At 43.5% G+C, this 27,776-nt stretch overlaps 1 protein-coding gene across 3 annotated transcripts; it reads right to left on the reverse strand.

The window, feature by feature from the left end:
• Positions 1–345: 345 nt before the first annotated feature.
• On the reverse strand, positions 346–27,558 carry slc8a4a (solute carrier family 8 member 4a). Of its 3 annotated transcripts, XM_055043318.1 has the most exons (9): positions 26,661–27,558; positions 26,308–26,383; positions 21,358–22,771; positions 20,392–20,909; positions 9,175–9,281; positions 8,589–8,707; positions 7,355–7,454; positions 4,191–4,463; positions 346–2,901 (listed from the first exon to the last, which is right to left on the reverse strand). In XM_055043318.1, exons 3-9 carry the CDS (start codon positions 22,699–22,701, stop codon positions 2,522–2,524), a joined length of 2,841 nt encoding a protein of 946 aa, XP_054899293.1. In that variant the 5' UTR covers positions 22,702–22,771; positions 26,308–26,383; positions 26,661–27,558; the 3' UTR covers positions 346–2,521. The 3 variants fall into 3 exon arrangements, with proteins under 3 accessions (XP_054899293.1, XP_054899294.1, XP_054899295.1); XM_055043319.1 differs by lacking the exons at positions 20,392–20,909; positions 21,358–22,771; positions 26,308–26,383; positions 26,661–27,558 and adding an exon at positions 9,764–9,846; XM_055043320.1 differs by lacking the exons at positions 20,392–20,909; positions 21,358–22,771; positions 26,308–26,383; positions 26,661–27,558 and adding an exon at positions 9,743–9,829.
• Between the last annotated feature and the right edge of the window lie 218 nt (positions 27,559–27,776).

Here is a 27,776-nt window from a genome sequence, read left to right on the forward strand (position 1 = left end):
TATTTCCACCTTTTATACATCAAACGTGCATATAAATAAAAGTAAAATAGATCATATAAATAGCTCTACAAGAATACAGTAACAATAAATATGGCTATACACACTCCAGGCTAAATAAATAATAATAATAATAATAAAAAAGACGGCTGTGTAACACTCTCAAGTAATACTGTACACACATTCTGTTCATAACACATTTTTCAAGTCAAATCATGAACTCTTTTGGTGCTATCTAATTGTGCTGATCGATGGAAAAGCGTCACTTTGCTTCCTGCTGTGCTTTTGTTGTTACAGTGTCAGCAAGACGGAGGTTAAAAGTTTTTCAGATCTACAAACAAACTGTCACGTTTCTCGTTTCTTTTTTTTTTTTAAATGTGAACAATACCCATGTACCATCAGTGAAGTCTATTCTTTAAACAATATTATCCCAGAGAAAGGCTCACCTGCACACACATACGCGCACGCACACATATCTGTAAACTTCATAAAATCTATCTAAAAGCAAACACTTTGCTTCAACTTCACAACTGTTGTAAAAAACAAAACAACAACAAAAAAAACAGGTAATTTCTTGAAAACCTTGGCTGTCTGAAACGTATGGAGAAGGCCGTGTGAGGAAAGGGAGAGAGCAAGAAACAGCTGGGATTCACATGTACAGAAAAACAACAATAAAAAAATAAATAAAAACACCAACACTTCAACAGCCATGTCCAAAAAGTCACACACGGCACTTTATAAAATAGATTACCGAGAAACTGTGAATCTGAGTACGTGCAAAAATAAACACACCGAGTCTTTCACAAAACTCCCACGCACAATGTTCATCCTTTACATGATATACCATGAATAGTTAATGTTAATACTGATTACACAAGTCCTTCATATTGCATCGAAGTTCTAATGTAACGTCACCCCATGCACCACCGTTCGTTTTTCATCCTCCACCGAGGAATCTCGAGTGTCCGTGTCAAGACTAAGCGAACCGAATCAGCAGGTTACACAAAAAGACAAAATAATGCTGTAAATGTCCAGCAAAAGAGCGGCTTGGCTGGTTATATACAGTTATATACAGTGAAAAAGTGTTGCACACCTCACAGATTTCTTCTTTGTTTTGTTTTTTTTATACACCTGGTTTAGATCATCAGACACATTTAAGATACTTCTACTGCCTCAGTAAAGGTCGGTGGTTATGATTTACCACTAAAGCTGTAGTAACGCTGTCTCTTGTTACGATTTGAAAATACCCAGTAAGGAGGTTCAAACTTGAGAAGAAGGGCGTTTTTTTTAAAAAAAACGATCAGGTTTAAGTTGGTGTAACGCTTTTGATGCACTCCTGATGTGAAATGTCCATGCATGCTGCAGATAATATGACTGTTGGTGTTACATTTCTGTGACGTCCCCGTCTTGTTTTATTTATTTCTTCAATATAAGAACAGACCGACCATCAGGGAATGAAATGTCAGTGCTCAAATAATCTAAAGCCAAACATATCAGTAGGTGACGGCTTAAGTTTCACTTTTGGTTTCCCTACTCCAGGTAGTGCAGGTATACAAACGGCCTGCACAGCCTGGTGTCAGACTAATTGAGATTAATTTGGTGTGACTGCTGTGACATCTGAGTCACAGTGGCATTGTTTCTGCAGCGGGGAATGAACATGTGCTGTAAACACGGCGTGGGAGCGCCGTGCCATTCACGTGTTGGAGTTCTACAAATTAAAAAAAAAAAAATCATTGCAGGGAGGTTAATATGGTGATCAAATTGTTTATGCTTTCAGATGAATGTGTAAAAGGGTGACGTGGAATCGTCTTTTTAGTGCGGCGTTGTGTCTTCCAATGCCTTTGAATCAAAAGGTTTCAGATCTAGGACCCCAGCTGTGGGAGTTCGCTGCTTTAGGACCAGGACGAGTTATCCTGATGTTATACGGGACAATGATCTGAAGCAGAGCACGAAGCAAACCTACGAATGGCTACAACATGGAACGGCCTAGCTAAAGGCTGGACTTAAGTCTGATTGAGAGCATGTAGCACGACCCAAATTAGGTTCTTAACGCCCACCAACCCTCAAACGCTCCTGACTTTTGAAGAAATCCTGCAAAGGAGCGTCAGTCAAAATTTGCTCCCAAGGACGGCTAAGTTATTACTTTACGGTGGCAATCATTTTACTCTTGCTATCATATTAAAAATGATTTGAAGATCTAAAACATGTCACTGAAAAAAAAAGGAAAAAGAGAAGAAATCTGTTGGTCGGTAAATACATTTTCACAGCACTGTAAACGACACATGAAATCAGTATTTTAGCGTAGGAAAAGAAAGTTTAGCTTCAGTGGCTAACGCTAGCTTTCGCAGCATCATCAGTGGTAACAAAGTCCTTAAGTGCATCATTTTCTAAATCTTGTGCTGTATCAATAATAAGTGATGATACAAATAGTTAGAAAATAGACAAAACAGTGAGAAAACTGTAAAAACAAGAAGAGGAGTTATGTCTGTGCTTATGTTTTTTTTTTTCTACTTTTGCCTTGCGTTTAGAAGCCAGGCACGTGGCAGTATGCCTCCAAGGAGGACAACAGGATATAGACGAGCCAGAGGGAGAGGAACAGGAAGAAGGTGAGGAGCTTGGCTGTCCGTGGGCCCCCGAGCTCGCCGGCCGAAACACTGGGGCGCCTGCGGTAGAGCAGCACGAGCACGCACACCAGCGCCATGATGGTGAAGAGGGTGACGGAGAAGGCCAGCGAGCCCGGGTTCACCTTGAATGTCTTACCTTTGGTCTTCCAGAAAACGGCGGCGATGGTCCACGCCACCCCGATGCCCAGGAAAACGTTCACCGCGTTGCTGCCCGTCACGTTCCCGATGGAAGCGTCGGCGTACTGGTCCTGGATGGCGGCCACTTTACTCGCAAATGTGTCTGTGGCAGAGAAGACGAGAAAAACTGGGTATGTCTTTAAACCTATGTGTCCAGCTGACGACAAATCACAGGGAATGTCAGTGGAGAAAGTCTCAGAGTCACCTTGCACAATTGGAGCAGCTCCAGTTTTCCTGGCATTGACTTTTTCTAATCACACTTATCAAAGCTGTCTGTGAACTGCGGTGGCCTATTGATGGCCGCATTGTCATTCTTGAGACTTTTCTCATCAGGATAGAAATCTTTCATTGTGGGATAACGGTAATTGCTTACGGCAACTCGCTCTCGATCTGCAGTGACCCTTCTGCCTACAGGAATAAGGTGGTTCAATCTGTGTCTGTATGCCAGAGCCAGCACACTGATTTGGCTCACAATGCAGATACAAAAGCTTTGCAGAAACACTTTTGACGTTGCATTTAGAAAAACCACACAACTGACAGAGTGTCAGGCGACGCAAATTTCGATAAACAAACTGTGGCAGGCGGAGTCGGGGCAGCAACGGACGAGCTGCCAGGGTTAGGAAACAAATTCAGGAGCGGCATCTCGTTATAACAAGGGCAGTTTTTCTTTGTCTCAATTTTGCAAACTACGAGATGCACAACTTGTCTAAATGGGAGACTTTATTTTTGAGAGATTCGCGTCTCATTAAAAGCAAAACGTGTTCCTTGTTTAAACGAGAAAAGACGTAGCAGTGAAACGGCAACATCTTGCGGGATGTTTGAGTGTCGTCTAGCAGGAACAGGACGCAGAATCAGAGGGAGCCTCTTTATGTTTTTCTAAGATAATTCCGTAATTCCCGACTTGAAGGACGTGTTAAAATTTTAACCAGACACGTCTACAGAATGTCTTTTTTTAGCTCTGGAAGTTAAATGCTACATATACATAGGTATATTACGGCACATTTTGAACATAATTACCAAAACCTCTGAATAAACGTATTGTGTTTAAAGCGATCAACATGACTTCAGACTGTCTGTCTTCCATTTTGCATGCTTGAGTTCTGCACTGAAACCCGTCAGCCTAATAGATACTCTTGTTGTGCCTCAAAGACACACAAAAAAGATTTAGGAAATGATGAGATGGGAATACAAGCCGATCGCACAAGTGGAACTGTGTTTTCCTTTGTTTACTTCTTGTTAAGGTGCTAAGTGAGAGCTTTGGAGGTAATTCCTCTGACAGCTCAGGAGAACAAGATGTTACGTAAGTCTCCCGGAGCAGCTGCTTCTGCGCCACAGGAAAAAAATCCCCAGAGGGATTACAGAGCAGGTTGATCCCTCGGCACGGACACCCACCTGGAACAGAGGTGCCGAGGGCAACGAACACCACGGCAGTGACAGAGTCCTTCAGACCGACGGTGCATCCAAAGTGCGAGGCCAAGTCGCCCGTCACGGCTGTCAGGGCGCCGATGAGGGAAATGGAGACGAAGAAGCAGGCCCAGCCATTCCAGTATTCGGTCGGGGGGACGAAGGCGAAGAGAACTTTCCAGAAAACCGTCAGGAAGTGCATGATGTAATCAAAGCAGGACGGCAGCCGCTCCTCCCCGCTCTCCTCTTCATCGTCGTCACCTAGCGGGAACACATTAACGAAAAGTAAAAGCAGTAGGAAGGAGCAGCTGCCTGAAAGGATATCTGGTGATTAACACGTCTTTCTTCTGCTGTTGCCGCTGGGGTTTGTGGGGTTTTTTCAGCACCAAGGAACCCGCGCCGCATAAACCGTCTGTCTGCTGTACTTAATGTTATCAAGATGTCATCGCTGTGCTAACGAGGACTTGGGCCCGACTTGACCCATGTGTTGTCAATATGCTCCAGGGGGAGCATGCCGATACAGGGACAGTCAAGGCAATTATACCAATTGATGGTTCACGCACGCAGGATCTGTGTGTTAGTCGCCATTTTCAAAACAAGTGTGTTCCACGGAATAATGCAAGTAAAATTCACGATTACCCTGTTGGAACAGCTGCTGCCTCCTTTTCTGTTCTTAAGTAGATGTTTTACAAGAAGCAAGCTGCTGTTGAGCCACTATTAAATTAAAAATATTATAAAACTACGTAGTTTTGACCCTCCTGATTTAAACCACATATATCACAGAGCTATTGGTCGATCTGCGGTGTTGGAAACTTTCACCAAGTCAAAGGGAATGCTCAGGGTCCCGCAAAACCTCGGGCTCGCCCTCCATGTTGGGTGGAGCGTAGCTGGAGGTTGGTTCAGGTTGAAAGTGAGTCATTAATCTCCACTGCTGCTGTGTGTCTGTGCAGGAGGTGAAGTCAGTAATTCAACCTGTCGAGCTTAGTGGACCTGACTGCCTTTTAACCAGTTGGCAGAGAAAATTTAATTACATTTTAATTCAGGCTGAACAGGAATGCGGGCAACTGAATTTGAATCTGTCTGTCTGTGACCATTTATGCACATTTGCTGCAATGTGAAAGAACATCTTTGGTTGAAAGAATGATTTTCAGGAACTGGAACGCAGTAAAACCTGGATTCAGACCATCCTGTCTTCAAGCAAACGGCAGCATGAGTCAACCCTCCACCAGAGAGCCTTCTCTATATAGTAATATAGCTTTAAAATAGAGCATAGCTGCAGGATACAGCAAAAAGAAAAAAAAATATCTTGTTGGTAATTTAAAAAAAAAACAGTAGACCTATCTGCAAACAAGGGCACTAAAAGCAGCATTGTGGTAAAAATATCCTGCTTACCGACAGTCGCTGTTTTGCTGTGTCCGTTCATTCGCTCAGTACGGAAAAACTCCAACACGCTGACCTGATCTGATTGTCGTTTTAAAAACATAAATACAATCACGAATCAATGCCTTTACTGCTGAGACCGTAATATCAACTGAAGGTGCAATTTCTGTTAATTTATACAGAATATTCTGGGATAAGTTCACAAAGCAGTGATATTGAAGTCATCTTTTGCAGCTGGTTTGAACACACCGTCTCCAGGTTTAATGCAAAGGACACGTAGCGTATATTGCTTTAAAACCTATGTATCTGCAAACAGCATTAGATGTCTGGATTTTATATATCTTCCAAATCAAGACCAGAACCTCATATTCCAGAAGGTTGATCCAGGAATCAAATTATTTGTAATAATGCATCTGCCAGACAGAATAATTCAGCGATGGGATTAGTTAGACGTCAGAGTGATAATGCAACACATTCAGTTAGGTCTCGTTCTGCTTCAAGGACACCAGCATAGTTTCTTTGTAAAGTTGTGACGATTTATGGCTCACCTCCTCTAAGAATAATGTGCATTCGTTTTGTTTAAATGCCCCAAATGACTCCAATTTAACCAAGTTCCCATCTTTTAGAAAAAATGTTGACAGACTTCATGTGAACTTGATCTTGAACTATGTCACATCTCATCTTTTCTCCGCTGAAATGCTCTATTGTTGTATTCTGAGTTATGGACTTTTAGACTAGTTTAAATATGCAGATTTGAAGATTTGTGTCTTGCTGTTGTGACGTCTAACATTTGCACATTTTACACGTGCATCTACTTTGCAGCTGCTGTTGTTACGGTTATGGCTTCTGGAGAGGACGGTGATGTCTGACATTAACGACTCCGAAGGCGACGATAGCGAGAGCTCTGATGAACTTTGAGACCGACCGTTGGAGACTGCAGGGCTGCTGTGCTTCTGATTTCAGTCTCTCTTTCAAGGAAAGCTTTACCGTCACTTCCTAAAGTTTGAAGTGGCTTTTCATTGCTAATAAAAGTAGTTTGAGGTCAAACTTGTGTCTTTTTTATATGTGTTGCTGTTTAGTACTTTGGAAAAAAAAAGACCGTCAATTGATGGGAATTCTGAAGATCCGACTACAAATGGAATAATTTATGATAATTATAGATCATTTTTTAAATTGTAGTAGCACAAGGCAGTGCTTTGATTAGACTTTTCGAATTGATAAAATTAAAGCTCGGTAAAACAAGGTGGAGATATAAAAAAGATTCATTTAGGAAGCTGTTGAGCCATGATGCAATGTGTATTTCTTGAAAACAATGAGGTAGATTCACAGCAGGAACAGACTTCCGTACATCTTCACAAATATAGCAAAGCGCTTTGCGAATTTACATATTTTCAAGCAAATGTCGCTGACATTAAGCTGGAACAAACAAAATGAAAACTTCTGCGTCGCGAAATTCGACTTACTCTCCGTCTGATTTTGTGTGGGAAAATCCGAAAGTTTCACAAAACATTCGGCTTTTGTGAAAGCTTTTACGGTGGGCCTCATCAGGAATTCAGCACATGATGCATTTTTAATCAGCTGTCAGCTTCAAACAGATGCGGCAAAATAAACGCTGAATCGCCGAAGGGAATTAAAACTTTCAGCCGAGACGCTCGTCTTTGGGGTCACGGAGAACGAAGCGCGACGAACAGCTGGCGGGACCTGATCCAGACCGCACGGGTCCGCCTTCGCCGGGAGGAGCGGGTGTAAGCGTTCGGGTCCGTGTGGCTCACCTGCGCTGACAGTGACGGCGCTGACAAACTGCTCCCTCCAGCTGCTGCTGCCCACCACCAGCGCCAGGTTGGTCTTCTTGATCAGCTTGTCCACTGTGCTCTGCAGATGACCACAGAGACAGAGACAGGCAGGCATGAGACACAGGTTATCGGCACAGGCTTAGCAAGAAGAGACGCGGGAGACGATGATTAGGTGACCGAGGGTACAACTACTGGCATCGCTCATCCCACTGGGGTGTAGAGTGAGTCACAAAACCAGATTTGGAGGGAGGTGGGGTTGGTCTGCGCTTCATGCCCACAGGAAACAGAGCCACTGAGGGGAGCCTAAGAGCCTCACATCTGTATCACGTAGCAGTTTAATTGCTCTTAAAGAAAAACACCGGCCAGTTTTGCACCAAGGCATCAGTTTACACTGCAACATAAACCTGTGAACAGAGTGTGTCCTGTGGCTGGAAGGGGAGTAATAACCAGGTTGACGTCATGGGGCCCTCAGATCGGATTAGCAGAGCAACCCATCGGCTAAGCAAAATAACTACTGTAGAAAAGGCCTTTTTTTCTACAGTAGTTATTTTGTTACTTTTAAATGTTGTAAAATCCCATCCGTTCTCTATCAATTTGTGCTGCAGCACGAACATGCTTTACAATTCAACACAGCCCGTTTGGTTGAGTTTAGACATTTGTATTCGCTGTAAAATATGAAATTGTGTCATTTGATGAAAATTGCTATAACATTTGGAGATGTCTCTTGGCCTCGTGTCTCAGTTTTTCTCTTAAAGGTTATTTAACACGCAGAGCTTTTGTAGTTACCTTTATGCTCCCTGCCCTCATTGCTTGAAATTTAAAAACTGTGGTATGTTTTTGTTTTCCTTCTTCTTTTTACTGTATCATCTGACCTACAAGCTAAATCCGAGCCTCAAAATGCCTCTGCTTTCCACGCAAGAACTCTGACAAGCTCATCCAGAAGATTGAGACAGAAATAAAGATTCCTCCACTTGCGGATGGAAATGATGAGAGTTGATTCAAAGTAACAAAGGGACTTGCAGATTCATATCCAGCACCATGACAGTCTGCTCACACTCTTTCTCCGCGCAGAGCCAAAAGGTAATGTCTACAGAATGATTCTTCGTGTTTCAAGTGAATTAAAGTTAGCTAGAAACAGTGTGAACCACAGCGTTTACCCACCAGCGCGAGATGTAAACAAGAGATCTAGTTTTAGGGGGAGGAGGAGAGTTACCTTGAACTCGTAGGATTCCTCAATGACCACCTCCAGCTTGGTGTGCTCTCCCAGGACGGGGCAGCCCATCTTTGACACGTCCTCCGGACCCACCGCCGTTTTGTTGTCGTTGGTGTCCCCTGCACAGATCAGCAGAAGCAAAAAAAACCCCAAAACTTTGATTAGACCACGATAATAACTAGAGTCAGCCGTTCCGCGACGCTTCGGAGGCTTGTGAGAGAACATCAGCGAACGAGCAGCGTCATGAAGACCAAGAACACTGTGAATCAGTAGCACTGAATCGGAGAAGAGCCACAAGAAGCTATCGAGAACTCTGGAGGAGCTGGAGACACATAAAGCTCAGGTGGAAGAACTTGGCCCACAAATCTAACTTTCATGCAGGGATAGCAAAGGGAAAGGCAACAGCTGTGCCCAACTTCACATTTTGAGGATAGAAACACCTCAACAACTGGACGTTACCACTGGCGGAAATGACGAAGAACATTTCCTGGTCAATGCTGCGCCCTTCAATGTTGTCGCCTGACCAAACATATTAACATGTGACTTTAAACATATTTCTTTTTTCTTTTATGAACTGAAGACTCACCGTGTCTCTGTCCCACCTCCAGCAGCACCGGCTCCTCCAGCACGATCGTGAACGTCTTATTCTTCTCATATTCCTCGTCGTCGATTATCTTCACGTTCAGCAGCTTCCTGGAGACAAACCGATGACAGCGAAACGTTTTAATCGGCTCCTTTGTAAAGATAAGTGTCAGGAAATCTTTTTTTTTTCAGCACACAAACAACTTGATGATTATGTCCACGATTTATTGCGGAGATTCGGGTAAAAACAAATGTTTCAGCCTACACAGTGAATCATGAAGCCGTTAGGTAAGAGGGTGGAAGCTGAAGTGCTCCACAAAAATATCCTGTGGATTTTTTTCCCCTCCTCCTTCTTTTTCTTTCCCCCATCCCTCCACAAGAGGGCGCGCTACTTCTACATCATTAAGTCCATTAACGCACGAGCGTGCGGCGAAACGGCCCACGCCCCTCCCACGCACTCCACGTCCTCATTCAGATCACCAGAGAAGTTCGCAGTGGAAATGATCAGCGCTAATTTTCAGGGAGAGGTGGGGGGGAAAGAGAGGGAACCCAGCAAAAGTCCTAAACCTCACCGAGAAAAACGCATTTCTTACATCTGAGTGCAGCACGAAAACACGAGGCGTAGAGCTGTGACCACCATGTTTTTTTTCTCTTCTTCTTCTTCAGCACCGCTTCGCTCTCTCCCCCTCTCTCCGTCTCCCTAATGATATGTGGGCGGTTGCCTATTTCCGTCTACACTCTTACACTCCGGGTCTGACAAGGCGCGGGGAGAACGTTCACTCGCAGAACACAAGATATTTTATTTTAAACGCCACTGATCACGTCATCCCGCTGTTTAATGTCAGGGAGAGTCATGCCAGTGGGAGCGGAGTGAATCCTCGCAGAGAAACAGAGAGTTTGTGTGCATGCATGGCAGCTTGCTTTGAAGCTTCCTGTTTAGGTCTTAAAATAAAATAAAAAACAAACAAAAAGAAAACTGTGAAGGTTCACGAGGCAATGTTTGCCCGCTAACATGAGCTGAGGTTTATTGTTCAGCCATTTTGTTGGCGTACAGCTTACCCATTTTGTATGAAAACTAGTTTAAACCTAAGTCAAGGTTTTCCTCACACCGTGCCGTCATGCAGTGACTTCAGATTTGTTGCTTGTGCATTCAGGACATGGATCTCATGTGAACTGGGCCATCACTCCATTCACACAGATGAATAAATGGATACAAACTCATATATTGGCAAAAGAAAACCCTCCATCAGTATTCCCAATAATACTTTCATTGCATTTCACTTCCCAGGGTTCATACATGATCAGGTCGAACCAACGTTTGGAAAAAATACACTAAAGCTTCGACCTTCATCAAAACATAAAGCATGACCTGCTTCTAAAAAACTATCGTGTATTACAATATATTTAGTCAGTATGAATATGGTTGCATTTCAAATTTTTTCTCAGCTTTATGATATTCTTCTGTTTTCTGCTGATGCGTCAATGTTTTCTGAACTTTTCAGTTGAAAAAGGGTCAAATAAAGGTTATATAAACATACAATAAATTCACCTCGCTCTATTAGAAACCAGCTAGGGCTAATGGGAGCCTTACTTAAAGCCGCGGCTCGTCTTTTGCCATGGAGATGGCGGCAGTGTGACGGAGCGTTCAGGTTTCAGAAACGTTTACGCAACAAGGCCTAATGAGTGACGGTTGCTAAGCAAAAAAAACTGTTTGATGCAAGTTTGCAAACTCATTTGTGGAAACATGAAAGAAAAAAAAGAAGGTTTTTGTTCAGTCTGGAATAATCTTGTTAGGTTTCAGTGATTCACTGGATGTAAATAAAAAATTTAATTACTCCTATTTTTTTTTTTTACAAACAGAAAAAAACACTAACTGGTGTTTTAAATATAGTTATCAGCAAATAATAAACTAATTAAGGGCTACCTGAAATGTCATTGATTTTAATCAGGAGCCAAATATGTAGCTCAAAATTCAGGTTATGTGAGTCGTTTTAATTGACCGTATGGATTTATCTGATCTTATCTGAGCCGAGGCTCAGGCGTGCCGACTTGAGAAAGTGCAGAAAATTATGGATCGGTTTCGAGAACAGAAGTTGTTCCCAGAGATGGACGTGGCAGGTAAAATAGGAGACTAGTTGGACAAACATCGACAGGCTAAATATCGATCGCCTTCATTTGCCGAGAAGCAGAGTGCGTTTCTTCGAGAGAGTTTGGAATAACTTAAACACAAAATCAACCGACCTCACAAAGTCTGACTGACCGATTTTATCCCATCCTGATAAGTTTTAGACAATGTTTCTCATTTTCTATATATTGGCTCAGAAAGTTGCTGCTTTGCACAGTTTGGGTTTTAATTAAAGTATGGATTCACTTCATATTCACTGTGTGATTTGCTAACGTTGCTGTTCAATTCTTCACCTGGCGAACATCGAGTCAATTTGCACCCAATATCCATCCCATCATTTCTCCAGTGGTATTTAAAATCGGTGTTACTGGAAGTTGTGGAGCATTCCCCGCATTAAATGTTTAATGTGAGGTTTTTTTGGATGGATCCAGAAGGCCATGTCCTAAGGCTGACCCACAGCATGCCTGAATAAATAATAAATCACATCAACAAACAGCTGTTTTGTTTAATATGCAGAAAAACATTGGAGCCATCTTTGAGACTTATTTTATTCCACCCGTTTGGCAGCAAGGGCAGCATATTTCTGATTTTCTTTTTTCCATTTATTCATGGAAATCTCATTACTTTTCCACTATGCAGAAGTGAAGGTATGTATCATTTTAAAGATTTTACAGGCCTCAGGGAATGGAGGAGCCTAACATCTCAAGGTTTGTAGAAATGGTTACTCTTGCGGTCAATTTCTTCTTCAGTTGCCTCGTTGTAATGGTTGCATCGTTTTGTTCATATGCAACAATCTCCTGGACTGGATATATTATGACCAACATGCAGGTGGTTTTATTGAAGGCTTTTAAAACCTTCTGCCTTTTTGCTCCGATGTTGAGAGGAAGCGATCAGCTGGTCAGATATCCACCGCTTAGCTGTTTCAATGGACTCCAAATTTTAATTTGATAAAATGCAGGTATTTTTCCTTTTCCAGGTTTTGTAATTTTACTGAAAATCATTCCTACAGAGATCATAACCAGGACACTGACCGGCACACGAGAAGTTTTTGCACTTCGATATGTATTTCTCCAATCAGTGTTTAGCATAATAAGCCATATGACCATTCAACATTTTACGTTATCTCTGTTTATTTTACATGAATTCAGAGAAGCTGTTGGAGAGTGAAAAGAGTCATTTCGATTTAATGAGCGGAGCCATTAAGATGCAGATCTCCCATCCCATCAGCACCGACTCAAACTTCCTGTGTTTGTGGGAAGCTGCTCTCACGCTTTGCAACCAGAGGGACAGACGTCAGATAGGGTCCCGTTTATAGACAGTCATATTCAACGAATTTGAGTATCTATGAAAAGTTTGTCTCATTCGCTCAGATGACTGAGACACATAATCTAAACTATTTACAGTCCAGATGTTTTGAAGCCTTTATTTGTCTTAATTACAATTATTTTCTGCTCGCAGGTAATGAAAACGTGACGTTTAAGATGAGAAACTACACCAGACGGATGAAATTAAGCTTCATTAAGACACCTCTAACTTATGAATGAGTGATTTGAATCCATTTTTAAACCTATTAATCTGAACAAACTCGATTTTTGTCAAGTGAAAAACAATTTTTTTTTCTTACAGGAATTCGTGGAGTAAAAATGTTCACCATGCTGCTGAAAACCCTGCATTTCATTTATCTGATTTGTAGGAGGCGCAGCCTCAGTCTTTTCAAGCCGTTGTTGAAGCTGCAGAGCATTTCCACCGAGACTTCAGGGCTCTCACTTGAAACAAATCACATTGCCTTGTGCCTTGTTCATCTCTGCCTGCCAGTCTCGGGGAGTTTCTGAGAAATCTGCATCGTCGTCCGGAGCTGTTGCATCATGTCGCAAACTGTCCTGTCTGCACTTTGAGGTCTTGTGCACTGCAGCCTGGCTGGCCCCAGGTGGGAGCAGCAATAAAACCGCCCAGTGTTTCTCACATTGCATAAGAGTCTGATAATGTCAATTAGAAAAAAAAAAAGGAGGGTACGCCTTATTTCAAAATTATTTCACTGGAATAACAGAAGGAAAAGAGAGACCGCTTTTGTCTCGTGTGTGAACATAAGAAACAGTAAATAATTATCATTTTAAAGCTCTTTTCAGTGTCTTAACCCAGAGCTGAATCTCTTTATTTCAGCCAGGATGTTATAAGGCTGAGAAGAGCAGAAGAACAGAACAGAGGAGATTATAAATAAATATAAATACTCATTGATTTATCACATCTGGACTGTAATGATTGAGATAATTACTAGTTTATAGCGACATTCAACGTCTTCCACTGTATTCAGTCACCGACAGTGAGGATAAAAATGTCAAATATCAATGAAATCTCTTAGTTTTATGCCGATTCTCAAAGTTTGCAGAGTTAATCTGCTCATAAAGAAGATAATCGTCAAAATCAAAGCTTTTGATTCTAATCAATGCAATTCTTTTCGACAGTATGATGACAAGAAAACAAATTATATTTAATATAGGTCAAATGATATATGTTTTTTAATTTAAATGTTTTTTGGGTTGGTTGGTCTCTTGCTTTTATTAAATTTAAAATGTGTTTGCATGCAGTCTATTTTCTGACTGTCTTTTCAGTGGGTAAAAGACGAGCATTATGTGACTTTGGGGCTCAGCAGTGCCCCCTATTGGCCATGCTTTTCACCTTGCACTCCACATTTATGACCAATTAGACTAAAGATGCCACGCACATTTTTTGGGGGCTCATTTTCAAACTTTCCATACTCAAAACAAATAAGAAAAAAACACAAGTCAGAAAGAAGTTAGTTAAATTAGTTAAATTTCCAGCTAAGTCTGACGTACTCATAAAAGGAAACATAAAACTGTGTCAATTAAATTACAATTACTTTAGAAAAAAGACAGTGGAATATCAACACATATGGTATATGTGCAATCAGAAAGAGATCTGTTGCCAAACAGCTAAATAGTCATTCCTAGTAAATCTGAGTCTTTTTATCCTACACTATCTTCTCCTTAAAGCCCTCTGGAGGCACTGAGACGGCTGTAATTGATTATCGGAAACATACTCAGTTATTGGATAACTAACTTGCCATATGAGGCCCAATCAGTCTTCTACCTTCCCTCATGACATCATTTATGTTCCTTTAAGCAAATGGTTTTGCAGAAAGATGGTGTTGCGCCTCAGTAACCTGGCGCTGTAACATAGTGACATAATCAAGCCTCCAAACACTAAAGCACCTGAATCTCTGCTGATGGTCTTCGAGCATGCAGGCTATGATGTTAGCTAAACTGAGATCACTGTGTTTTTTCAACTATCTTTGTAGTTTTGCTGCAAAGATTCACAAAAAGATGAATTCAGAATTTGACCCAGTCTTAGGGTTCTGCCTTGACATTGCGATGGTCTGACAGAATGAAGGGACTTTCCCCCCCCTGTCTTTTTATCCATTTCTCTGGGACTATCGCATAGCGCTTAAAAGATTCACAGAAAAAGAGCCTCTGAAGTCTGACTGCAGCTTGAAGGCTTTTTAATAAATCAGCAGCCATTTCTGTGTATATTTCCCACTTTTCCTTCCACTCTACACCTTGTTTTTACGTCATCATTTTTGAATTAGTGAGAGAAAATGAACATGCGTCGTGACAGGCTGTCAAAAGTCTGAACTGATTGAACCCAGTTAAAGGGACAGTTTAGGTTTTTGGAAGTGTGTTTTTGTTGAAATGTAACTTTTCAAGTTCGCTTTGTGGGAAACACAGATTTGTTATTTTATCATTAAGACAAATCAGTTTTTTCCTCAGGCACTTATCACTATTTACAATGATGTTTACACGGAAAAAGAGGCTGGAGGTCTCTGAAATAACAGCCAGTTGTTGGTTTTTTTTTGTTTCATATCTATGTTTAGTTTTTGAAGCAGAAGTTATCCTGTGCTTTGTTAGCACTGGATACCCAGAAACGCCCTAAAATGCTACAAGTCATATCAAAATAGAGTTAAATATATTGTCTCAAAAAGAATGTGCATAAAGGTGAAGCAAATAACTATCATAGGAAACAAAAAGAGTCATAAAGGATTAAAGGAACTTTATGGATTTTCTTTGTCCTGATCCAGAAGATATTTTTGTGTGAAAAATATGAACAGAGAGTTGAAAATGAAGGAATCACTAAGGCGAATCCAGAGATGAATGAGAAGACTAAATTTGATGCTTGGAGTCACTGTCAGACCTTTGCCGACGGGAACAAAAGCTGCAAACTCTTAAAGACGACTCTTCTGGGAGCCGGGAGCATCGCTGTCGCTAATATTCCACAGCATGAACCAAAACAAACTTTTCTCCTTCGGGTGACGATGGAGGAAATGTCGGGGGATCGTTGATGCCAGCAGCAAACAGGCAAATGTGCTGAATAGTTATTCAGATGTTTCAGTTTGGATTAACTGTGAATCATATCTGTGAAAAGCTGCACCACATAGCTAAAAAAAAAAAAGAAAAAGAAAGTGTAGCGTAATTACCTGGAGAGTTAAAATTAGATTTCTGTGTGCACAAGCTAGAAGAATGCCTGGTCTCACATTAGTGCTGCTTAAATGAAGCAGAGATTTCCTTCTCCCTTAATGAGACTGGAAGGAAGATGATTTGCGAGCCGCGAAGCAGCTGCTGTGAACCTGTTGGTCAACGTTTACAGCACCGCTTCCATCTTCTCCAGGCTGTTTGCGCATCCTCCAAAAGTCTTAAAAAGGCTTAAATTTACCTATCTCAAATTAAGGTCTTAAAATGTCTTAAATTAAAAACGTGACTCAGTCTTCAATATGTTAATTACAGGAACTAAACTGATCTATTTAATGTTGTCTGTGTAGTTTTTCCAATGGGACTGTCCAAAAGTTTGAGTTTGTTGTGTTCTGTGACAAGAGGCGATTGAGGCTACCGCCAGCTAGCTGCTAAAATACCCTTAATAACTAGCTGGTTAGCTTTCTTTTTAGCATCTATCACAGGTAAGCATAAATTTATCAGCAGTTGTATGTCGTTTGTTCGCCACTGACTCACTTCTGTTGCCAACCCATGCTAGGCTGCGCTCTTTTAAGCTAAGCACGATGCTTTGTTGCATAGAATAGGATCATTTGGAATTTTTTCTATCTTAGATTTCATTCAATGGGTGCATTGCAAAAGCTCTTAAAAAGTCTTAAATTTGACCTGCAGATCCTCTGTGCATCCAAAAGTGCTACTGATCAGGGACATTAGATGCAAGCAACAGAGAGTGTTGCATCAGGGCATTGGTTTCCCCTTTTGAGAAGGGAAACAGCCTCAACTCTTTCATCTTTGGTTATGTAATTGCTCCAATTACCCACTTCAACCCTGACAAGGGTGAACGGTTTGCACATTCTGAGGTGGCAAACAAAACCAGATGCGAAGCTTATTGTCGATACGGATCTTCCTGTAATCCGCAAGCGTGGAATCGAAATGCTTTTCCATGTCCGCTTGTTTATTTCAGTTCAGAGGTTTGTGTCTGTACACCATAATCTAGTTACCACAGGGACGCAGTTAGATGGCAAATGTGATTCAACTGCATGCAGAGATTTTAAGTCGTTCCTCCTGGCTCTGTGTCAAAAGCTTAAAAACTTGGCTCTCTCCACGTTTTTCTCTCCCGGCGTGCTCAAACGTCGACTCGTGCACAGAAAGGAGCGAGCGCAAAGCGTGAGACGCTGTTGCTGGCGCACACAAATACAGAGAGGACGGGCCCCGCAGGCCCGCTGCAGAGTGTCAGCTCTTTGTCCCGGTCGCTCAGGGAAATATCAGGTAAGAAAAGCCAGCTCTGTTTGAAACATGAACTCTGGCAGCCCGCAGAGCAGCAAGCACTGCAGAGAAACCGACAAGAGTCTGGCGATAGTGAAACACCTGGACAATTAGCTGCAAAACCCAAAATTCAACTGCAACTCGTGGTCTAGTTGCAGCTCATTTTTCACTCCAACGGGCAAAAATGGTTGAAAACAACGCATGCAGGAATTTAAGTGAAAATGATAAAACTGAAGGAAGGAAGTTTTATCAATAAGATCCTATGTGCTACAGCACGAACCCTTTGAAAACCTTTGCACACACCTAACGTTCCCCTACGTTCTTTTTCACAAGACAGAGCTTCTGTGAAAAAAATTAAATAAAAATCAGTTAGCAAGACTTGCTACAGACCTGTCAGATGTAGGTCTGCACAGAGCCATGAAATCTCAACAAAATATGTCAAAATTTGTGGTGGTTATGCAGCAAAATGTGGAGAAATTCAAAGTGTGTGAACATTTTCAAAAAGGGTTTCATTGTGTTAAATCCTGCAGCTGTACTTTCTAAGTTTTTGATTTGTTTGCTATTTTCCGAAGTGGAAACGGACACCATGCGGACTCTGACTTAAGCTCTTGCCTAATCACAAGCCTGCACCTTGATGTTCAGCATGAAGGAGCCATAAACAGCCTCAGGTGGCGAGCAGAGATGAAGGCTTTTCATAGAAATAGGATTTGAAAATTAACTCAGCGTCAGTTGGTGGTGGTGATGGGGAGGAGGAGGGACTTTACTCGATGTGCCTCTCGAGATCGGGGATCTTTAATCAAAGATTTCCACTCATGATCAAAGCGCCTTCCTTTCCTTCACGTCGCCTTTTTAATCCGAGGAGCACTGGAACATCTCAGTGTGGCTTCGCCATTTTTTTTCTCTTACATCTGCAACTTGTATTCTTCTCATGAACTTCTTGTGGCAAACTGTCCTTCCCTGCCGGATCTCGCTCTCTATCGACATCTGAAAGAAGCATGACTCCAGCATAAATTAGGCAGACGCTTGAGTCTCTGCAGCCCCATCATCTTTGCTCAGTAGTTGAGGATTTTATCCACAGCTTCCTGTTTGATTGCAGACACACGCTGCCTGACTCTAATCCCTCATTGTCATACACTCCTGACTCATTATCTGCAACTCTCAGAACTTTTGGGACTCTCTTGACCCCTCGTCCAGCCGCTTTAATTGCCTCGGATGCTAAAGAAGTTCCCTTTAATTCGCCTTCGGAGTGGCGTTTCGTTTGATGTTCGAGGTTTAAAGAAGTGGAATCAGCACACGCACAAGCGCGGCCTTGATTGCAAAGGCTGCGATCAAGACAGAAGCAAACAGCCAAAACGTACAGAGCAATCTGTTCGCATCTCCCCTGCACTACTGCGAGGCAAAGTAGAGAACTAGGTGAGCTCTCGGTTCTCTCTGACACCGCGTATTCACCTGCCTTCCCTCTCCCACTCGAGCCGGCCCACACCATCCGCCTACACGCGGCCCCTGAAACTCTGCTCGCGCAGACGCGCTCCATTCTTTCCTTTTGAGCTGTTACTTGTTCTGTGATGAGCTTGACACGGCGAGGGTTTTGTTAGTCTCTAAAATGAGGGGAAAAAATAACCAGAGAGAGAAAGAGATACTTCTGCTCGTGAAGTCATGAAGCAAATGCAACCTACATGTAGTTGCTATTAACACCAGATACATACAGGAGAGAAAGAGTACCTACGGGGTTTACTGTTGGTATGAAATTGTTTTTATTTCAAAATCTCAGCAAAATGAAAGATTTTTTTTTTCTTTTACTTTCTTGAAATCATCAATTTCACAAACATTAAGGCTGATTTCATACTGAAGGGCTTCCTTTTTTTGTTGTTGTTACTAATAATAATACCAACTGCAGTGAGACTCCTGTGTGGATGGTCCGTGTCCCCAAAGCGACCCACATGCACAGAAGGAGAATGTTGATGTCACACAGCAGAGCGCTGCTCACGCAAGTTGTAACGGGTGGAGTTGTTTATGGATCCATCTGTAGAGTTTATTCGGCAACGAGAGCCGACAGCGTCGTCTCAAAATCAGAACGACGGGAGGGAAGCTAATAAAAATAAAGTGCAGCCAATAGCGATGACCTTTTGTGGAGCACTGACCACAACTGCGATGTGTGTGATGCGCTGCAGTGTCACAGACTTCTTCCTCAAGCTCATAATTGCAATTTTCAGCCATCGTTTACACCCTGATTTCCACATCTGGCTTTTTATGGTGCAGAATTATGACCCGTATCTCCCAAAAATGACATAAAAATCTGATGAAATTTGGCACGACTGCTGCAGCTGGAAGGGAAGTGTTACTATTTACATTAAATGAGTCCCACACTGAATGCCACTCATTACGGAGGAAGCCACTAGCAGCAGGTAGAGATTACCGTTTGCAAATGTCCTCATTATTGTGAAAAACAGGAAACAGCCAGGAATTTGCTGGAGGTCTGATTTTCTAAAGGTGGAGTTTGTAGCTGGAAAAAAAAACAGATTAAGCTAAATGTCTAGCAGACGACCATGAGGAACTCGTGGAAGGAGATTCAAAGTATTTGACCTTAATCGTGCAGTTTCAATGTTATATCTACCAAATGCAAATGAATTATACGTAAACCTTTGAATCTGAAGAAAGCTCAAACAACACCTCTCTGGCCTAGTTTTTTCGAAATAGCAAACGTTTAGCTGTAGTTGATATCAGTGAGGGGAAAAAAGGTCAGTAAATTGATTTAAGTTGTATCTTTGGGCCTGTGCAATCCTTTTTATCTGTCTCTGAGTCCTGATTTTAGAGGAATCACACAGGTTTGCGTCTCACACACCTGTTTGTGAGGCTTCCTCTGGCCCTTCCTTGCTTTTCTTGGTTTTTGTCCCCGCTACTCTGTCGCTCACATGCTCTCCCCTTTGTTTTCTGCAGGGGATCTGCAGTGTGGCACCACAACAAAACATCAGACGCTCAGCGCAAAGCCCAACGGGCCTATGTTTTTAATTCTCTCTATTCATTCACAGAGCGCTGTTCCTGTGCCTCTAACTCCCCTTCTTCTTCTCTTACATCTGCCACAATGTGTCATTATCTGCGGCTCAATTATATCCTCTCATCCTCCCACCTCTTCCCCCCTTAAAGATCTAAATTTCTCCAAGCGAAGGTATCTGTGACTCATAAAAATAGCCCCTGCGTCCGTTACCAGAATAGGCCGTGTACAATACTATTGGAGGGACTGTTTAGCATAACCAATGTGTGGGCTGTGATGTTTAATCAAGTGATGTGGAGCAACGGCGTTTTTAAAGAAAGCAAAGAAATTAGTGCTTACATGGTTTCGTCGTTCTGGAACTCCAGCTTGCCGGAAACCTCGTCGTAGTCCTCCCCCGCTTTGGCGGTGCCCTCGACGGTGTGGTAAGGCACGGCCACCTTCCCCCTGGCGCCGGACGTCCTGTGCACCTTCACCTGCATGTTGCCGACGCTCTCGCTCACCCGGGTGGAGTTGCTCTCGAACGTGAAGATGCCGGCGTGGTCGTCGTCGTAGATGGTGACGGTGGCGACGGAGGCGTTCCCCAAGGCCGCCTTGGGAGGAACGTGTGAGGAGATGCCGACCGTGCTGTTGCTGGACGTGATGGAGTTGGGCTCCAGGACGGAGACCTCGGCCTGGTGGACGATGCGGGGGTTGCTGAGGCGCACGTAGAAGTGCTCGTCCTCCTCGAAGATGTCGTCGTCTATGACTCCGACGGTGAAGTCTTTAGTCGTCTCGCCGGGCTTGAAGACCAACGTTCCCTCGGCAAACTCGTAGTCTGAGCCTGCAGTGGCTGTCGCATCCTCCGTCCGGTAGTCCACCTGTGTGCCACGGGTGAGGAGACTTCATTAAATATTTAGAGAGTGGAGCTTTAGCAAATTGCTGACTGGTTAATATTTCATAGCTTAAGTAGTTTGAGTTGGTTTTTATTTCACACTGGGGCTTTAGAAGATTTTCACATTTACTGGCAACAGTTTTCATATGTTTGACCCTTACATAGTATTTTATTAGAATTAGAAGCCTAAGTGAAAGTATATACATATAGCTTTATTTTATTATGCTTTGCAAATAAATATTCAAGAATTGTGACTGCAAAGGATTCCAGTTCACCTGTCATGTCAAGTCAAGTTTATTTATGCCTCATATATGAGCAACAAGGCAGTTCAAAGTGCTGTACATGGTGAGAACAACTTGTACTTTCTCAATACCAGGAACAAGATCATCATTGAGCTCATGACAAGTTCAAGGTCGCTGGGTTTTAGCTCTCACCTTAACTGTGCAGCCAGCCTCTCCTCCATGGCGGCTCACCGTCAGCTTCAAGGACCCGCAGTTCTCAAAGCATTGGTAGTGCGAGGGGTCGAACTGCAGGTAGATGGTGTTGGGATCTTCTTCCTGCCCGCTGGCCTCATGACAGCTCACCACTTTCCTGGCCTGGTCAGCCGCGTGCTTCTTCAGAATGTTCCCGGCTCCGATCATCATGCGCGTGGCTTGGATGCGATAGAAGGCCCGGCTCTTCTGCTGCTGCACCAGCACTTGGTAGTTGGCCATCTCAATCAGCTGCTCCATGTCTTTGTCTGGATGCCTCTGTTTTAGGTCCTTCAAGGTGCGTGCCATCTCCCGGCGAGCCTCTTCCTGTTGGTCTTGCTCTGCGCTCATCCCTCCGTATTCCTCCACCCCCTCCAGCATCCCATCCAGAGCCTCCTTATTGTGAGGGTGGGAGTTCGCGCCCTGCCCGTCCATTTCCAAGTCCATCTTGGTGAACATGGCGTCACCTTCGGACTCGATGATGATGCCACGGTTCTTGTCGGCGCGGTATCGCTTGTTGACGTACTTGTAGAAGAGCAGGCGTCGGTCTGCGATCCAGGCTTGCAGCACGCAGAGAGGGAAGAAGAGGAAGGTGAGGACTGCCTCCCAGACCTCCACCTCTCCGGGGGAGAAGACAGACAAGATCAGGTACAGCCAGATGTAGGCAAACACGCTCCAGGCGGCGGTGACAAAAAACACCCTCAAGTGCTTTATCTTGCGGGTCTCGCCTTCTGGCACCACGTAGACACAAATGGCGATAATGATAAACATGTTGAACGCGGCGCTGCCCACGATGGTGCTGGGCCCGAGAGCTCCAGCTTCAAAGTTGTGGCCGACCACTTCGATGACGGACAGCAGGATCTCTGGCGCTGAGGAGCCGAGAGCCATCAAGGTCAGGTTGGACACCGTCTCGTTCCAGATGCGCACGGTGGTCGTTGTCGTTTCGCCGTTGGGCTTTTTGATGGTGATCTCTTTTTCCTGAGAGGTGATGACCTCGATGGAAGACATGAAACGATCCGCGATGATGGACATACCCAGGAACATGTATATGAGAGCCGCAAAGTAAACAATGGCGCGAGCCACCTTGTCACCAACCGCGGGGTTCTGGGGGTTCCACATGGGCAGCACCACGCCCTCTGAGCAGTTGTCCTCACTGGAGCAATTCTTCGGGACGTCGCCAGTGTCTTCATAGCCAGAGCTGCCGTGGGAGAAATGAGTGACCCCTGGCTGAAGAACCAGCAAGAAGGTGATGAACATCCACGGGGTGGTGGATCGTGGTAAGCTCATGGTGCATTTATCTGAAGTCATGATCAGATCTGGAGTCTTCTAATGCCAGAGATCAAATTGTGGCACATTTGAGGGTTTGTGGAAGGTTCCTCTGCAAGAGAACAGAAAGCAAAGATTTAATACTTCAGGAGTATTCTAGATCCAGTGCCTTACAAAAGTTTTTATACTTTGAATGTAGGACCGGACGACATGGCTGAAAAACGCTTCACGACATGAGCATCTCATTTCAGTTGAGATGGATGATTACTGATTAGTTTGTTTTAAATATCTGAAATTACTGCTGCTGAGGTCACATGACCTTTCCTGTTTAATCCAAAGTCTTCGCTCCATGTTGTTTTTTATCTTTAAACACGTTTCGAGGCTGAAACCTGAAACTGCTGCTGTGCAACTTACGCAACGACTTGTTGCTAGGCAACAAGGTGGCATCAGCTAAGTCGGTTAGTTGATGCCACCAACTAACTCACTCAAATGTGAGAGTTTGAGCATCTGAAGCCTTTCCTCTGCCTACATCCCCCAGAATGCTGTGCGGTTCTGGGGAAAAAAAAAAAAAAGAAAACGAAGAATATTTTTCCTTGATTTCTGTGCATCGGCCTGTCGGGTGAAATCAAAACACCACAATATTTTGAAGTTTGTAGCAAAATGTGGATGAAGTTGCAGGCAAATAAAAGGCATTAATCATGTTCAATTCTTTCTAGTTGTCTTCCTAAAATGAAGAAAAAAGTCGGCAGAAGCAATCAGAGCTCTGCACTTTTACATAAAAATTTATGTGGGGATCCAACGGTTTGTTCGGTCCAAGCCTCTGGCGTCTACTTTTGGTTGACTCACAGGTATTGAACAATCCAGTTAGACTCCTACACACATAATTGTCCATTGTGTGCAGAGAAACTGCAAAAATGTTGCACTCTGCACCTGTAGCACAGAGGGGAAAAGTGACTAAGTGCCCTGCGTATGCTGTAGTCAGATGAAGATCCAGAAATAATCTTCCCTGGTATTAAGAGAAAGCAGGAAAAGAGCTCTGGTCTCTGGGAAAGCTTTTCTACATTATTATTTAAAAGAAAAACACTCCCGGTGGCTCATGAAAGCTGCATGGGAAAGACTGCTTAATGCTAAAGTGTAGTAAACACCTCTAGTTTTGCGTTTTACATAACCAATATCAGGGGAAGACCTTCAAATAATCCTACAGTGGCTTTCTTGTCAGCGGGATTTTAACAGCTTTGAGTGAACAATCCAGGCAGCAGCGCCGACGCCGCCCGGGGAATTAACATCTGCAGCGACGTGAGCGGCGAGAAACAGCCCAAGAAGTGTCAATTTATTTAACCGGTGCCTCCTAATCAAAAATTTAAGACCACCTCCATCCCAAAATAGGTTTCCCCCATCAGCAGCAGGGGGAGATTCACGTCGCTGTACGTACAGCACAGGCTCTCATTGGCATGCAGCAGAGCAGAGCTGCATCCTGCACTCTGACCTGCCTAACAGGAGAGCACGTTTCCCCGTCGAGATTTCATTTCACGGGGTGTGGGGGAGAGCAGAAAAACACAGATGCACAAATGAAGCTGGAATTTTTTTTCAATTTATTTTTAACTGCAGCTGATAAGGGAAATAACAAGCCGACAGTATTTGTGCATCTCAGTGTAACGGCTTAACAACACCTGTATGCTCATCCCAAGTGAGTCAAATGCCAGCAGGGTTCGGCGCCACGGACGGCAACGGAGCACGTCGAAAATTCACCCTGCTCGGCTGCAGATGCACAAAATGAAACGCAGTCCTTTTCATCTGGCACACAAGCCTGCACAAATGTGTGAGTGGGTGACGTTTCTATGGCAAAGGCAAGCTTTCCAACTGGTAGTGGAAAAGCTTGAAATCCAAAGGCTTCTTTTGAGTACGGTATCAAACCGCAGAGTGTGTGCGGTTCCTTCGTTGTCCCACAGAGCTGCAGGACATTCGACTGTATCAGAAATAAAACCTAAGTGGAAACAAGAAAAATGTAAAAACAGGAAAACACGGCAGAGACTTAGAGCAAGATATATTACCAGAGTAAACTTTAGGGGTTATAAAATTGACTTTTTTTAAAAAAAAGTATTCATCATTAAGATTTCATTTAAAAAAAATAAAAATACTCATTTCAGCTTTTACAACAATAAAATGAAGTAGCACAGACCGAGTTTAATCCTCCGACATTCTTCTTTCTGCCAAGCAGAGGTTCAAAGGTCAGCAAATAAACACTTTTGCGCATAATGAGTCATTTTGATGCCTGCTTGCTCTTGTTTTGAGTCTGTCTGTGGAAGTGCGCACACACAGAGTCACGGTAAGAATCGAGAGTGCTCACAAATGCCACGAAGGAAAATCATCCAGACGAAGGAAAACAAAGGAGCTTTGACAAACTGAAGAAAACCTTCGCTGGCGCCCCTGGTAAAGTTACGCAAAACGTAGTTTCACAGTTCTTCCTCAAGTTTATCTTGCGACATGTTGGAACTCACTGTGAGCAAGAAAGAAGGCAGCGTGGGGTCAGAAGGTCTCTGCGGCGATCGCCAGGTGACTTTTTACGCGCCACCTGGTTGCTTGGGAGGAAGAATCCCAGAAAACAACTTCCTGTCCCAAACCAGGAGGGGATGCGTTTTGTGCGACTCGTTTTTCTGGAGCTTGTGTATCATTTGAGCCTCATCCCAATCAATTAGCAAAATGTTGCACCTTTAAATAGCAAAGAATCTCCTGATCGACTTGCAATATTACAAGATACCAATGAGGAAATTAGATGCACTTAGTGGGTCATTAAAAATAAAAGGAACCACTAAAATATGTCCATGTACAAACAGATAAGCAATGAAGAAGCCAAATAAGATTTTAGAAAAAGATGACATTGTTGTAAAGAAGAAGAAGAAAAAATAGACTATAAATTCATCAGAACAGCTGGTTAGCTGCCAGATCTTTTTGTTTGAACCAGATTTTGCCACATATTCAGACATTTGGTGCCGTAAGGATTTTTGGTATCCATCCCCAGATTCACACCAGTCAATAACTTTAAGTCTGCTTTGCTGGGAGCGTTCGTTAGTCTTCGTACTGTAACAGCAGCCAGTGAGTGGATCTTCCAGACTCGGGCGTCTTTATACGACCATCACTGCATTCAGCATTCAGGAAGTCTCCATCCACTCAGCACCAATTGGGTGAACCTCTGTTAAATTACAGCAATCACTTTTGTTCACTCTGACCGATTTGCAAAAGCAGCAAAAAGGCTAAAAACATTCGAGGGGGAGAATAAATTTTATCGGCACCGAGCCTCCAATACAGAATATCTGTTGAGTGAGCTGAAGAAAAAGGACGAAGTGGACGAGTTAGAGGGCCTGTCTGAGACTAAAGGTCAAAGGTCCTTCTCTCTGTGTGCTCCGACCATCTAAAGTGTTACCAAGTTCTCTTCTATTGGCAGAAAGTGGTTGTAGCAAACACCGACAGCACTTTGGCTTTTACATACACCGACAATTATGGCTTAACACGAAATTTCCAGCGTCAGGTTACATCACCGAAAAAAACAGAGAGATGGATTTAATACCTTTTGGGGTTTTTTTTTTCTTAGAGGCATGGGACTTGCTTTATTCCTTGCATTATATTGCATTTTATTACCACATTACTCACCTGAACGCAGTTGTCAGTGAGTCAGCCCGGTGCAGAAGTTGTAGCCTCAGGAGATGAACTTCTCCCTCATGTTGCTCTGTGGAGACACAATTCATCCGTCACTAACAAACTGTGAGGAGCGTTGCACAAAAAAATGACAAGTGCAAGGGAGAGATCCACATCAGTGCAGAGTTTTAATGAGCTTTTTTTTTTTAATCAACAAACAAATGCCAGTTGGGAAAAGAAAAAAAAAACAACACAAATAACAACATTGATAATAATAATAAAACTCGCAGTCGCGTTAAAAAAAAAAAAGCCAAACTACAAAGGAGATGGGGGGGATGGCCGATAATCCAATCAGGTCCGATACTCACAAAGAAAAAATAAAGCCCGGAAGCCCGACTGGATCCCGCGGTCTCACCGTGGCCGCCCTGCACCGCCCGAGCGCGCAGAGGCAGCCTGCGCACCATCCACGCAGCGGACCGGCGTGATGCTCCTGGCTGGCCGCGCTGGCGTCTTGGAAATGCTGCCTAGCTTCCCGCTCCGTTTCCTTCCTTCCTTCCTTCTTTCCCTCGACGCTTTTTTCCCTGACAGTTGCCCTGCCTCGGCAAAAAAAAAAAAAACTTAAGGCAGTCCGATCACTTCCGATCGCTTCTTGAATCTCCTTCCACCAAAGCTATTTTCTTGTTCTGGTTATTATTTAATTTCTGACATATAGAAGAAGAAAAAGAAGAAGAAGAAGAAGAAAATCAGCTTTCTCATCTTTGCACCGCGCGCGATTGTTGATGCGTAAAAATAATAAATTCAATTGCTGGTTCTGTCCTCCTTCCCTCAGCTTCAGCCAGTCAACATTTCACCAGATTCTCCAGTTTAAGAAAGGGAGAAAGAAAAAAATTCATTCGCTCTTCTGTCTAAGCTGCAAAGAAGAAGAAGAAGAAAATAAATAAAAATAACAAGGACCCGCACATGAAAGTGGACGGACGGCGTCGGATCGAGAGGACGAGAAACGGCGCGGCGCGCAGGGATCAGGACAAAGACGGACATCGAGCGGAGGGATGGAGGCAGGCGGGGAGCGGAGCTGGAGGCTGCTGTGCAGGAGGGAAGGGAGGCTCGCCTCACTCTTGCGGCGTGGGCAGCGTTGGCATGGGAAGCGACGAGCGGGGAAGCGAGAGCTGTAACACTGCAGAAACAGGGGGAGGAGACGTTCACCAGCGGCGCCACACGCACGGCTGGTCCTCCTGACTGCGCATCAGGAGTCCGGGATGAATGAACGTTCAATTTGACTCCAAACATCCACACAATCATGCGCTCACGGTAGATGTGGACCAGGAAGGGAAGTTGGGTGGACATACACCAATTTGGTGGGGGTTTGTTGTTGTTTTGAGCCCCCAGATGTTGATTTGTGTCTGCTGTGGGTGGTGGGGTGACGGACGTTTCAGTCTGGAGGGTTAAATATGGCAACAGAGAAAACACAAAGTCTCAATCTCGTC

The sequence above is a fragment of the Poeciliopsis prolifica genome, unplaced genomic scaffold (assembly GCF_027474105.1).
Source record: "Poeciliopsis prolifica strain line A6 unplaced genomic scaffold, Auburn_PproV2 SCAFFOLD019, whole genome shotgun sequence".
In the NCBI taxonomy this organism is placed as follows: domain Eukaryota; kingdom Metazoa; phylum Chordata; class Actinopteri; order Cyprinodontiformes; family Poeciliidae; genus Poeciliopsis; species Poeciliopsis prolifica.

What these genes read in the sequence shown, in the direction of transcription:
- slc8a4a (XM_055043318.1), bottom strand. Translation starts at nt 22,701, where the DNA reads ATGACTTCAGATAAATGCACCATGAGCTTACCACGATCCACCACCCCG. An exon ending in AGGCTGGCTGCACAGTTAAG is followed by an intron (nt 20,910 to 21,357) that starts GTGAGAGCTAAA and finishes CGTGGCACACAG; the next exon opens with GTGGACTACCGGACGGAGGA. An exon ending in TTCCAGAACGACGAAACCAT is followed by an intron (nt 9,282 to 20,391) that starts GTAAGCACTAAT and finishes GTTTGTCTCCAG; the next exon opens with GAAGCTGCTGAACGTGAAGA.